Source organism: Clytia hemisphaerica, unplaced genomic scaffold (assembly GCF_902728285.1).
Source record: "Clytia hemisphaerica strain Z4C2 unplaced genomic scaffold, Clytia hemisphaerica genome assembly, whole genome shotgun sequence".
NCBI lineage: Eukaryota > Metazoa > Cnidaria > Hydrozoa > Leptothecata > Clytiidae > Clytia > Clytia hemisphaerica.
The window spans coordinates 1,526,591-1,539,970 of record NW_027103851.1 but is presented as its reverse complement, the minus strand read 5'-3'; the positions used below and the strand labels follow the sequence as shown (position 1 = coordinate 1,539,970).

The 13,380-nt window shown below is 35.6% G+C and overlaps 2 protein-coding genes across 2 annotated transcripts in view; both read right to left on the bottom strand.

The window, feature by feature from the left end:
- LOC136807737 (origin recognition complex subunit 3-like) overlaps positions 1-13,380 on the bottom strand; it is a 62,530-nt gene that overhangs the window by 36,919 nt on the left and 12,231 nt on the right. The window lies entirely within an intron of this gene.
- LOC136807734 (uncharacterized) lies at positions 10,957-12,637 on the bottom strand. Its single transcript, XM_067064347.1, has 4 exons — positions 12,222-12,637; positions 12,000-12,088; positions 11,478-11,822; positions 10,957-11,224 (listed from the first exon to the last, which is right to left on the bottom strand). Exons 1-3 carry the CDS (start codon positions 12,577-12,579, stop codon positions 11,712-11,714), a joined length of 558 nt encoding a protein of 185 aa, XP_066920448.1. The 5' UTR covers positions 12,580-12,637; the 3' UTR covers positions 10,957-11,224; positions 11,478-11,711.

The following is a 13,380-nucleotide window of genomic DNA, read 5'->3' as shown; positions in this document are numbered from 1 at the left end:
CAAATAAAAAATGAATTGGGCGTTAGTTGTTTATGATAGATTTCCACAGCCAAAAAAGTAAAAAATACCATACCATTTAAAAAGAAATTGCTCAAAACTTTTCGCTTTTTAAGATAGATCCGCTAGAAAAAAATATATAGAAAATATCAGGCTCACCAATCATTTATAAAAATAGAAGGAATGCATTTTTAAGGATTTGAAACGAGATTCTTTTTCCTTTATGAGTATATACAGTATGCAAAGCTCCTTGAAAAAATGAAATGAACCAGGTGTGATCTATCTATACTTTCCTCCAAGAAAGATTTCAACATAAACAAGCAACATGCTGAATGGACCTACCTAATGATTAACATCAGATGAAAATAAGAAAAAAGTGACAATAATTGTACAAAAATTCAGAATGGAAAAATAAAGCTTGTGTGTTGAATAATGTAAAATGGTAAAAAGGAATTTCCCCAAATACGAAAATTACTTGAACCATTCAGGCCCAAAAAACCTTTTAAGCTGTTTTTGGCCCAAATTTGCCCGAAATTATTTTCCTTAAAAATCTGGCTTCGTCACATTTTGCATCATTGAAAAGCTATATTTTCTTATTTGGTTAAAGGGAATTTCCCCAAAATACGAAAATCCGTCTTTTAAGGCGAATAAGAATTTCACGGGAAAAACCACTTCAGTCATTCCTTAGAGAATCTTGCCCTCCATCTTTGTACAAAAAATCAGAAAAAAGTAATAACAGGATTTTGCACAAAGTCCAAAAAACCCTATTTTAGACAGTTTTTGGCCCAAATTTGCCCAAATATATTTTTTTTCGAAAATCTGGCTCCGTCATATTTTAGGCATTACCATTTTGCATCATTGTGCAAAAAATCAGAAAAAAAATAATGAGTCAACTTTGAGAAAAGCTATATTTTCTTATTTCGTTAAAGGGAATTTCCCCAAAATACGAAAATCCGTTTTTTAAGGCGAAAAAAAATTTTCCGGGAAAAACCACTTCAGCCATTCTTTAGAGAATCTTGCCCTCCATCTTTGTACAAAAAATCAGAAAAAAGTAATGACAGGATTTTGCACAAAGTTCAAAAAACCCTATTTTTAGGCAGTTTTTGGCCCAAATTTGCCCAAATATATTTTTTTTCGAAAATCGGGCTCCGACACATTATAGGCCTTGCCATTTTGCATCATTGTGCAAAAAATCAGAAAAAAATAATGAGTCAACATTGTTAAAAGCGACGTTTTCTTATTTGGTTAAAGGGAATTTCCCCCAAAATACGAAAATCCGTTTTTTAAGGCGAATAAGAATTTTCCGGGAAAAACCACTTCAGCCATTCTTTAGAGAATCTTGCCCTCCATCTTTGTACAAAAAATCAGAAAAAAGTAATGACAGGATTTTGCACAAAGTCCAAAAAACCCTATTTTTAGGTAGTTTTTGGCCCAAATTTGCCCAAATAAATTTTTTCTCAAAAATCGGGCACCGTCACGTTCTGGGCATTGCCATTTTGCATCATTGTGCAAAAAATCAGAAAAAACTAATGAGCCAATCCTGAGAAAAGCTGGTAACAGACGGACGGACGGACGGACGGACGAACGAACGAACGAACGAACGAACGAACGAACGAACGAACGAACGAACGAACGAACGAACGAACGGACGAACGGACATGGGTTAATTTATAGGACCTCCACTGAAGTGAACTACGTTTGTACTTCAAATCCCTGGAAATCCAAATATATCGATCAAAGAAAAATATTTTGCACTTTATGTATGATTATTTTTATACTCTTGGTAAAGGATGCAATATTATATAAAATCTTCCATATTTCCACGTTTGAAGCTCTGTGGATAGCATGTCTTTTATCAAAATCCAACCATTATAACAATAGCGTTCAGTTTGAGGTCGTTGTTGTTATTTTCTGCCCGCGCAGTTTGATTATTAGCCCGAGAGTGTCATTTGGGCCCGACGCGAAGCGAATGACAACAACGAACGAAAGCTTAACGCTATTACTATTATTATCCATATCGGACATTCAAACAACGTTTTTTTCTAGCGTCAGCCAAGTCTTTTCGCTTCAATGCAATAACTTTAACAAGTTTTGAGAACCTATGCGAGCGGGCCGCAAATGACCAAAAAGTGTTTTTTTCTGACGTTAGTTTAGTCTTTTCGCTTCAATGCAACGACTTCAATAAAGTTCCGAGCGGGCCGCAAATGACGTTATCGCCCTATAACCAGGGCGGTTAATGATATTTCAGCCCTCTGAAGCGCGACGCCTTAGTTTTCTCAGCGCGGGTATGACTATTTGAGTCATAGAACCTTTCAATACCGCCCGCCGTTCGAATCTTTAATGGCTTACTTAATGACCGCTATATGGATAATAATATCATTTAAAAAACAGAAGTAGTGTCTGATTTATTTCTGTGCCTCTCACTTTTTCATTCTTCAAAGTTCCTAAAACCATTTATCATAATCGTTGCACATCAGAATCAAAGTCTTCATGAAAATTATTCCAACATACATAAAAACATAAGCAGTTATCCACAAAGAAAGGTTGTTATAGTTATAAAATATTTGTCTGCTCTTTCCTTTCCATTTGACAAGTTCGGCTCTTCCTAACTGGCTTTCAACAACCAGCCAGTCCAAAAACTTCTTAGAGAGTGACACTCAAAGTTTAAAACAACAACGCAAAATAAAAAGACAACATTTCGAACACTTTTGAAACAATTTGGAATGTTGCAAAATCTACGTGACAGTTTCGAATGTTTTGATTCGATTTGTAGCAAAACTACTCTCCCCGCCTCTGTTCTTGAGCTTTGTTTACAAAAACACTCCTTCGCGGTTACAAAGTCCTTGGTCTTGAAACCGAGGATTTTTATTCCCCCACGAATCTCTGGGGGAATAAATGTAAAAAGTTACAGACGGAACGGTGTCGAGGAAAAAGCCGTGGTCGTCTGGTACAGGCAACCTTTGGTGTAGACGATGTTATCGTCCGTTACAGTGATAGTAAAGGCGGGAAAAATGGCGGTATGGCGTTATGGCGGTATACGGAAAAAAGTCATCGGGAGAGTTTCGAAGAAACGGACGATAACTCTTTGGCATAAAAAAGATTTTGCGGTTTTGCTTGGACTAACCAGTGAGACTGGTTAGTCGCTCCGTGGTGAAAACTGCCTAAGTTTAAAGGCCGAGCTTGGTTCAAACGATCAAAAAAACGCTGGTCACTGGGAAGAAGACACAAGGACAAGATGGATATGTGGTTATTTCTGTGAAAATCCAGCTCATTATGGATTTTTTCTTCTCGGTTCAATTGTTTTATTGAGACTACAAGATAACTTCGTTTAAGGGAGTACTTATTCCTCAAGTATGCTTCTGTAGAAGCTGTTTTAAAATGATTTTTCAACTGAAGTCTACCATATGGACCATACAGCAAAAAGACACAGAGAAATTAAGTAGGTAAGTCAGTTTGTATATTTCTTATGAATACTATGAATCACAGGCAGTGTTTCATTAGATATGTGAATACCCTCATGTCTCCACTCTTAAAAAGTTATTTTCATCTGGTGTTAGCAGTTCTTTGACAACTTTGAAAAATGTTAAACAAAGTACTTATTGTCAATTGTGGACTTTAAAAGACTGCTTTTAAAATACTTCTTGTTCGAAAACTTTCACATTTTCTCATTTTGATTTGAATTGTCGAGAAGTTCAGTTACCTAGTCGTACCTGTAAAAATGATCAGATTATTATTCTAAATTTTCTGTAAAAATCATAAATTCAGAAATTGGATGCATGGGAAAATAATGAGAATATGTGTGGCAGTAATTTGCAGAGAGCACAATACCGAAATTAAATATTTGGCACAGCATCCTGGTTTATTATTGAGATTAAGATTTGCAATATTTCACGACGTCCTGGTATTATTTGAGATTATGAATTGGAATATTTTACCAACGTCCTGATATAAATTGAGACTTTTACTAAAATATGTTATCATGACTTTCAATTTTTCACTTGACGTCCTGATATAATTTGAGATTATGACTTGGAAAGATTTACACCAGCCTTCTGGAATTAGTCGAGACTGTAATACAGTATTGTCGGAGAATAGTTTAGAATCATTTGTTCATCAAAGTAGGGGGAATTTTGTTCGTTTTTTTGGAATCGCTTGACTGTTTTGTTAGAAGCACTTGTTATACATTTTTGGAAAGCTAAGGGGTAGGGGAATCAAAATTACTATGTTTCCAATTTTTTTTCGGACACTTTGGTGTGATTTTCGGACAAATATGACGGTCTCAGGCAAAATCATAGGGTTAAAAATTAATGAAAATTTTAGCTCGATAAAACGGAGACCTGCTGTATATTTTTGGAAAGCTCTCAAAAAATTAAGGTTAGAGATATATTGCAAGTATAGGTGATTTCTTTACCTAACTCGAGATATTAACCCTTGAAAACCGTGTTTTTCAGCCAGAAACAGCTATTTTGTCCAGTTTTTGCGCTTTTTGAAGCTCAATATCTCGAGTTAGGTACTGAAATCACCTATACTTGCAATATATCTCTAATCCTAATTTTTTGAGAGCTTTCCAAAAATATACAACAGGTCTCCGTTTTCTCGAGCTAAAATTTTCATTAATTTTTAACCCTATGATTTTTGCCTGAGACCGTCATATTTGTCCGAAAATCACACCAAAGTGTCCGAAAAAAAATTGGAAACATAGTAATCTCGATTCCCCTACCCCTTAGCTTTCCAAAAATGTATAACAAGTGCTTTTAACAAAACAGTCGAGCGATTTTACAAAATGCCCTCTACTATCATGATTGAATTACCTATTTTATCAGTTTTTGTAAATAAGAAATTTAATGTCATTTAAATCTGCCTCAGGGTTTTTACTAATTGGTATTTTTCCATTTTAAGCTAATTTCTGGGGATTTTTTAACTTTTCTCCTATTTCATCCTCATTTTAAATGTCTCTTTTTGGGTAGAAAAGAAATTCAAGCTCAAATCAAAGCAAGATCAACATACTGCAAAGCTTACAAGCTGGAACTTTTTTTACTTTTTTCCTGCAAAAGTTATCACAAGATTTTTCATCCACTACTGTATATTTTTTTTATCAAAGGGGCAAATTGTTTCGCTGCTATTTTTCACATCTTTGCCCCAAGTGCCACCAGGTTCCAAATTGTTTCTACAAAATGTGTGTAAAAGTGGTAAAAGTGCTTACGTTTTTGCCACCTGATTCCAAATGATCGTTTTCTGGTTTTTGTGTTAAAAGTGGTAAATTCTCAATCTCCACCAAGCAAAAGTCGAATTTGATTTGTTTCACGCAGTTTGTGTGAAAAGTGGTAAACAAAATGGCAGCTTTCGAGCGCATAAATTTGATTTTAATTCTGCATTAATTATCCGTCGCTATGATGTAATCAAAACAATAACAAGTGATACTTTTATGGACCTACCTGCTTATACATTTAACACATTTATAATTGATATCTACGTGACGTGACCGATAAACAATCATTCAGAACACGAATAGTGACGATCAATTAAAATTAGTCGTTTGTTTCTTATAAAAAAAACTTTTAGAAACCAAAATTTCATGCTCTTGAAATATTCTTTCATATTCAAGACTTTGTGAGCAAAAACAAACATCTAACTCATCAAAAAAATGAGTAATTTGGCTAAGAACATTGATGTATGCTTATTAATAGTGATTCTTATAGATAAAGATATATGTTTTTTAGCTGAAATTTACCCCAAAATTTTTTTTACCAAAAATCGAGCTCCGTCACATTCGAGGGTTTATAGTTATGCATGTTTGTGCAATAAATCATAAAGAAAGTAAGAGCCAATCTCAGGAAAGTCAGAAATTGCAAGTATTTAAACTGTCAATAATTTTTATACGTATCCTGGTATAGACCGGCTGTGACGTCAATTTTTGTGCAATGCAATGTTTGCGCCAATCTTTCCAAGTAAGAACGCACACTGTGATATCGACTTTCTGTTTGGTCTAAATGTTTGAATGTTTTTGCGTCTAGCAACGGCAAGCCGTTATGGAGGCGCTATCAGTCCTCATTATCCATGATTCATTACCATTGTGAAATTGCCTATTTTCTATACTTTATTTTCGTGATATTAAAAGGGTTCATTATACAAAAAGGAAAAACTCGGATGATAAAAAAATCTATATACTAATTGTTTGTTCAAAGATCGGTCATTATCACTTTTACGGTATCGTGCCCATATAAAAAGTTACTGTTTTACTGTTTTTGACATGTTTTGGAATTAATCAACTTTTTGTTTGACTGAATCAGTCGCTGATTAAAAGGATTTCAAACGAGACAGGTGCAACAAGAAAACATCCTAAAGTAATTAGATGAGCTCTTAGAACTAACTAACTGTTTTTTAAAACACCGTTCTTTGGATATTACATTCGGACCATATATATGATATCTGAAAAAAACTAATTAAATTAAAACTCAGAAACAGCGCATGTCAAGGTAAAAGACAAAAACATTCAAACCAAAATATTAAATTATTCTTCACAATAAGAATCTTTATAATAAGGAAACAAGGTTTCGAATCCTGAAAGAGGTAAAGCAAACGTATCAGAAGAGCCATTCTAATCTTGAGCATTACTTAGTGTTTTTTAATCTTCCAAAGTAAACCATGAACATGTCTCAATGCTTTTCATTTTCGGGCAACGCGTCAAACAAAAATGAGAACCCGTTAAAATACGATCAGAATATGAGAATTTTATTAGTGGTTTCAATACTTATCATGGGTTGTTTCGTTGTCACCACAAACTTAGCTTTGATTGTCGGCTTGAGAAAGACCAACAAAAAACGGACCAGATCTCAAAAACTTTACACATATCAAGCCACCACTGATAGTATTGTTGGATTAATATGTTTGCCATACTTTGCAATTGTCGATGCATTGTCTATCAATACTTGCAGGCTCCAGAACATTGGAATGACAATTTCTATCTACTCATTCGGCATTGGACTTGGTACATTTACTCTGATTTCAATTTTACGTAATATTGCCATAAGAAAACCACTCTATGTAGTAAAAAACAAAACTATATACCTTGTAATAATATCATACAATGTCTTACTTATTCTCATGGCTTTGCAAAATTTTTTTAGTAGTGAACATGAGTACACATCATATACATTATATTGCTTCGCTGTGATAAGTGGCGGACTTGTCATTCTACTTCAGATCTTAATAATTGTTACCTGTAACATCTGGTCGACAAGAAGTCTTGCGAGGAAAAGAGAAATTCCCGGGGAAAGAAATAATAAAATAGAGGAGCAAAAGAGAAAGCGCAATGAAAAGGCTGTTGCAATCTTGACTATCTTATCGATAGTATATGTACTTTTTACTTTACCAACGAGCATATTTTATATCCTATTGGGGATTTCACAATTATTTAATGAAAGAGAGTTTTTCAACTCGGTTATGAAATTTCACGGATTCGCACATCTATCTGTAGTACTTTGTTCTGGTATAAATGCGTTAGCATACATGCTCAAAGATCAAGAAATCAAGAAGTATTATTATCGTCAATTTTGTTGCAGAAAACGAAATCACAGAGCTGAGGAAAAAGAAAGCACACATCCGAGAGTGCAATCAACGTCTGTTTTAAATCCATCTTTTAATTCAGATTGAAATGTAAAGACTTTTCAATAAATAAAAAGACTAGGAGTTTTTGGAGGAAAACATTTATAGATTTCAGAGATGTATCTAAATAAAGACAGAAAATATTCCTGGAAATTGTGATTTGGTATTGCTCGTTGAAATAGCCGAAGGTTGAAATTACGGTAACCGAAGAAATCATTAAAATCTATTAAATCATTTCAAAAACTATTGAAAAAATATTGAAAGCAAATGTACCCATCACCTTTTTGGCCTGCTAAAATTTTTATTTCTGGATATTCTGACTCAAAATTGGGTTTTCAGAATTTGACATTTCTTATATAAATCTTTATTAAAATAAAATTTAACTAAAACTTTATAAAAATGTTAATTGTTTAAGTTTTTATTTACGTTTTCAAAAGGTTTTCCGGTAACTATAAACCGGCATACTGGAGAAGTGGGACGTGGGACGGTGGGACGCTCAGGTGGGACGCTCGAGTGGGACGCTCAGGTGGGACGCTAAGGTGGGACGGTAGTGGGACGCTAAGGTGGGACGGTAGTGGGACGCTAAGGTGGGACGGTAGTGGGACGCTAAGGTGGGACGGTAGTGGGACGGTAGTGGGACGCTAAAGTGGGACGGTAGTGGGACGCTAAAGTGGGACGGTAGTGGGACGCTAAGGTGGGACGGTAGTGGGACGCTAAGGTGGGACGGTAGTGGGACGCTAAGGTGGGACGGTAGTGGGACGCTAAGGTGGGACGGTAGTGGGACGCTAAGGTGGGACGGTAGTGGGACGCTAAGGTGGGACGGTAGTGGGACGCTCTTTTATATGTATTTTGTCTTTTTCTTTTTATAATACAGTGAAGAGGGACAGGTCAAGTACTTATAAACAATACACAGATCGATCGAAATGTTTTTGACTTTTTTCATAGTGAATGGATTATAAAATAATAACATAATCAATTTGATCGAAGCTACAAAGACACAAAAAGCTAGTCAGTCAAATAAATCAATTTCTGGCTCCTCCTCTTGGCTCTTTTTGTGTAATTCAATTGTGTAATTTACAGAGCAATTTCAACAATTCTAACGCTCTTTTTAGCCTAGAGGCTAAATGTCTAAATCTGCGAGAACTGATTTTAAAGAGTATCATATAAAAAATGAACATTCCGATCACAGGGATTTCCCCAGAGATGTTTACTTTTCGAATTCAAAATTCGAATGAAAGGAAAACATTCGAATCGACAACAAAGGGTTACACCATCAGCATGAATAATTAAAGTATCCACATTGTTCACGTGAAAGGGAAAACCCGTGAGGTGAAACATACACGTGGCGCCCAAAAACTTCTTTCATCAAATTTTATGAAGTTGACTAGGCTAAAGATTTTTAAAGTCGCGTGTCCATCGTTGAAAGTTGTTTTTAGATTTTTATTGAGTTTTTTGGTTTTATTTTCATTTGTTTGTGCATCATTTTTTTTCGAAATACGTTATCGCAGACTTACAGTAGTGTTCTATAAATTACTAGCCAAACCAAAAGAAAAGGAGCCAGAAATTGATTTCACATTTTTCATTAAATAATTATTAAGACAAAAAGACAATATTGACAATATTCTAATAAAAGAGCGTCCCACTTGAACGTCCCACTACCGTCCCACTCATGCTGAGGGGAAAGCCCTTTATTACAATTAGAATGTTTTCTTTTCATTCGAATTCAAAATCGTGTTTCTGTGGGAAACCCCTCTGATTCGAATGATTACTTTGTTATCCTCAATAAATATAAACTCTTCGAAATATAGTCAGGCTGCTGCTGGACCACTTTTGTAAAAACCTTAGTGTGAAGAATCTAAAACCTATTGAAACCTGTTATATATGATTAAAGGGGTAAAAAAGTTTTACTGGCCATTAGGTTTTCCCAGATTTAGCCTAGACAAAGTTGCAAAGGATTGAAAGTGTTGGAAAATAATAAAATTGTTCTATAAATTAGACAATATGAGCCTGAAGATAAGGAGCCAGAAATTGATTACACATTTTCCGGTGTTTATTTCTGACTCGCACGCATATTGCTTGGTAGCTTTTCGATCAAACATCCAATTTGAATATTATTATTATTCGTTTATCATCCACTATATGATAAAAAAAATCAATATATATATTTTGGCCGAAATCCTGTGTAGGTTGAAAACTGAAGAACAGATCATGTATATGTGTTTTGTGAAAGTATTAATTTACTCATATTGAGTTCTTTTTTACTCGTACATAATTATCAGAGAAGCAAAAATACAAAAGCCTTACGAGAGAGCGTCCCACTACAGTCCCACCTGAGCGTCCCACTACCGTCCCACCTTAGCGTCCCACTACCGTCCCACCTTAGCGTCCCACTACCGTCCCACTTTAGCGTCCCACCTTAGCGTCCCACTACCGTCCCACCTTAGCGTCCCACCTTAGCGTCCCACTCGAGCGTCCCACCTGAGCGTCCCACCGTCCCACGTCCCACTTCTCCAGTATGCCCTATAAACCATTCATAACTTATTCCTTTATTTTTATGACTACGACAAGACCAATTTGATTAGTAAATTTGTTTCAAAAGTTTTTTTTTTTTCATTTCCTTTTTAGTAGAGGGCCAAACCTTAGGATCCGCGACAACTTTTTTAGGACGCAACCACATGAATTCCATTCGAAAGTTGGATGTATTTGAAGACATTTTCGCGAGGGGGGTCCACTGCTAAAGCCTGGCAAAATTTTTTAAGGCCCAAATTGGGAAATTGGCCCCGTAAAAAATTGACGTTAAGGGCGATGTTCGAAAAACACGGCTTATTATATATCGTTGGAAAGGGAATCTTTCGCTGATCAAGAATCAATTCACAACTATGGCCTGAAAATGAACGTATCTCGAGCTATGACTCTATTTGTGAGGATAGGTAAATTATCTGCTTGAAAACAAGTAAATTATCTGCTTGAAAAGAATTGACGTCAAAAAATACTCTAAGAACTTTTCTCATCTTTAAACCATCCAATTATATTTTCTTCAACTTCAAAGAAAAAAATAACAAAACTCGTTAGCAATTTATAATTTGAACTTGTAAATTTTAATTTTCAGCATCAGAATGGTCATCGCCCGACTCAGATTCATTTTCTTCGTAAAAATAATCATCCTCTTCTTCATCACTACTTTCTTGTTCTTCTTTTTCTTCGACCACTTTGCTTTCTTTCTTATTGCCTTCTTCCACAGACATTCTCAGCTTCGTTGGAAGAACAGGCTCATGACTTGTTTTTGGACGGCATACGCCGTTTATTATAGTGTAGCCGTTATCCAGAGGGGTCCCCGTTTCTGAAGGGTTTGCAAATGATTCTAGGTTTTTTATTTGATACAAGACTCTTGTCGTTCGAAGGTCATTCGAGGACTTTTCAGGTCCGATTCTCGCAAGTGTTTTTTTGTTCTTAAGTTTTGTTTTCCGCCAAATGTTCTTTCTCATTTCCTTTAAAGTGTTGCTTTTCTTGTCATTGTATATAAACTTGATGACAAATTTTTCAAGTGAATCAGGTGTTGCTTTTTGCAAGTGGTTTATTGCTTCGATACATCCATCGACTCTTTTCCAAACTGCTTTTTTCCCTACAAAAAAATAAATTATTACAAAAATCGTAATTTCTATGCACTATTCAACCTATTACCTTTTACTCGCAATTTCATCATGCTATCATGCTTTGATTGGATTTGTACCTACAAAATGAAAAGTGTTTTGAGGCTTTTCTCTGATGTTCAGTAAGAGTGTTGTACTTGTTGACTTGTTAACCCTATTCGTTCAGTGTAAAGCCATTTACTGAAATAAACTTGTGACCCCCCCTTATATAAGAAAAACTCGTACCTCTTTTGTATTACGACACGGTCTCCAAATTTACTAACCAAACAATCTTTCACAAAGGTTGTTCTTGTCTCTCCTAAGATACCAAATCCTTCCCTAATTTGCTCATATTCTTCTTTCAAACTTTTAAGAGTGCGCATTTCTCCTTCCTGGAACAGACTTCTCTCAACCGATTCTAAAAACATTTTCCTGGCAGCTGAATACGCTTCTTCTCCTTCGTCAACTTGAGAAACTGCCTCATAGGTTTATGCGATAGCAAGTTGAATGATAGCGAATATTATTTGGTATTTCTTTCTCTGATCCTAGAGACTCTACAAGCCTTCTCAATCTTGCGCGCCTTGTCGTATCCTGAGAAAAAAAAAATACTAAAGAAATACTGGATCAGAGATTGGTCGGTATTTTTCCAAATCTTAAGTTTCATCACAGGGATGCTTGAGAATCTGTTGATCTATTATTACTATACTTAATTGCTGAATTGTAACAAAAACATTTCATAACTTTATCGTATGTAATAACCGCTTTTACCTTATCCAGTCCAATACAATTTTTAAATCGGTCCCATATTTCGGGCGTGTCCATCAGTTGTAAAACCCTTTTATGCTTTGGTTCATGACCTGTAAACGAAAAATATTTTACAAAGTTTTTGCGAATCTCAACAAATATGCCTCCCTTAAGATTCATAAGCCGGGAGATGTTTTAGAGTATTTATCCATCATAGTTCTCGTATAATAATGCAAAAACACTTACCTTTGCCACACCAAATACACACATCTGATCTATGGATTACGCCAATACTCTTTCTTGTGTATCGTGGTCCACAGTTGTATTTCTTTATTCTTCTACGACTAACTGGTGGTGGCTCTTCATTTTGTTTATTTTGCAAGTTTTCTAGTCTGCGGCTTGCTTTTTCAAACGACTTTCTGTTCATCAAAGACAGCTTGCAGTTTTTATGCCAAAACACACCTATCGCACCGCTTTCCCAATTTATTTTGTCGTGAACCTCGCTATACTCACTCTCAACATCTTGCCAGAGTTTTGCAGTCTCTTCAAAAGATTTCCACGTTTCTTCTGAAGGGTTTTTTTGTTTCTCAGGTGCACAATTCATTGCATATTACACAAAGATGAACGTCAGCGTCTTTCGGAACACCGTCCATCTCATAGAAAATGATTTCACCAAAGAAATGAGAGCTTTTGATCAGAAAACTTCTTGAGCTTTGAGAATCGATGCAGACGTTTAAAAGAAGCAATGCCATTGCAACACAATGCATGGGCTTCTTTTCTTTAGAAATCAAAAGCAATAGCAAGCTCTGTCTTTTGAGTAAAGCTACCTTATCTGGGTGAGAGACAATTAAGAATTTCTCTGTTTTGACGTCAATTCTTTTCAAGCAGATAATTTACCTATCCTCGCAAATAGAGTCATAGCTCGAGATACGTTCATTTTCAGGCCATAGTTGTGAATTGATTCTTGATCAGCGAAAGATTCCCGTTCCAACGATATATAATAAGCCGTGTTTTTCGAACATCGCCCTTAGCGTCAATTTTTTACGGGGCCAATTTCCCAATTTGGGCCCTAAAAAGTTTTGCCAGGCTTTAGCAGCGGACCCCCCTCGCGAAAATGTCTTCAAATACATCCAACTTTCGAATGGAATTCATGTGGTTGCGTCCTAAAAAAGTTGTCGTGGATCCTAAGGTTTGGCCCTCTACTAATTTAGCAACCAGCAAGTTCTAATTTTTACAAAATATTGTTAGCTTTTTCAAGTATAATAAATCCATCAACCGTTTTTAGTTTTTCATTTCCAAAATCACTTTTTTATCTTCAGAATTCACTATTACTCGTAGCATTGTTTACTAGCCTTTTTAGCTGCTGTTGCCGACATTTGCCGACATGAACATTTTCCATTTATTT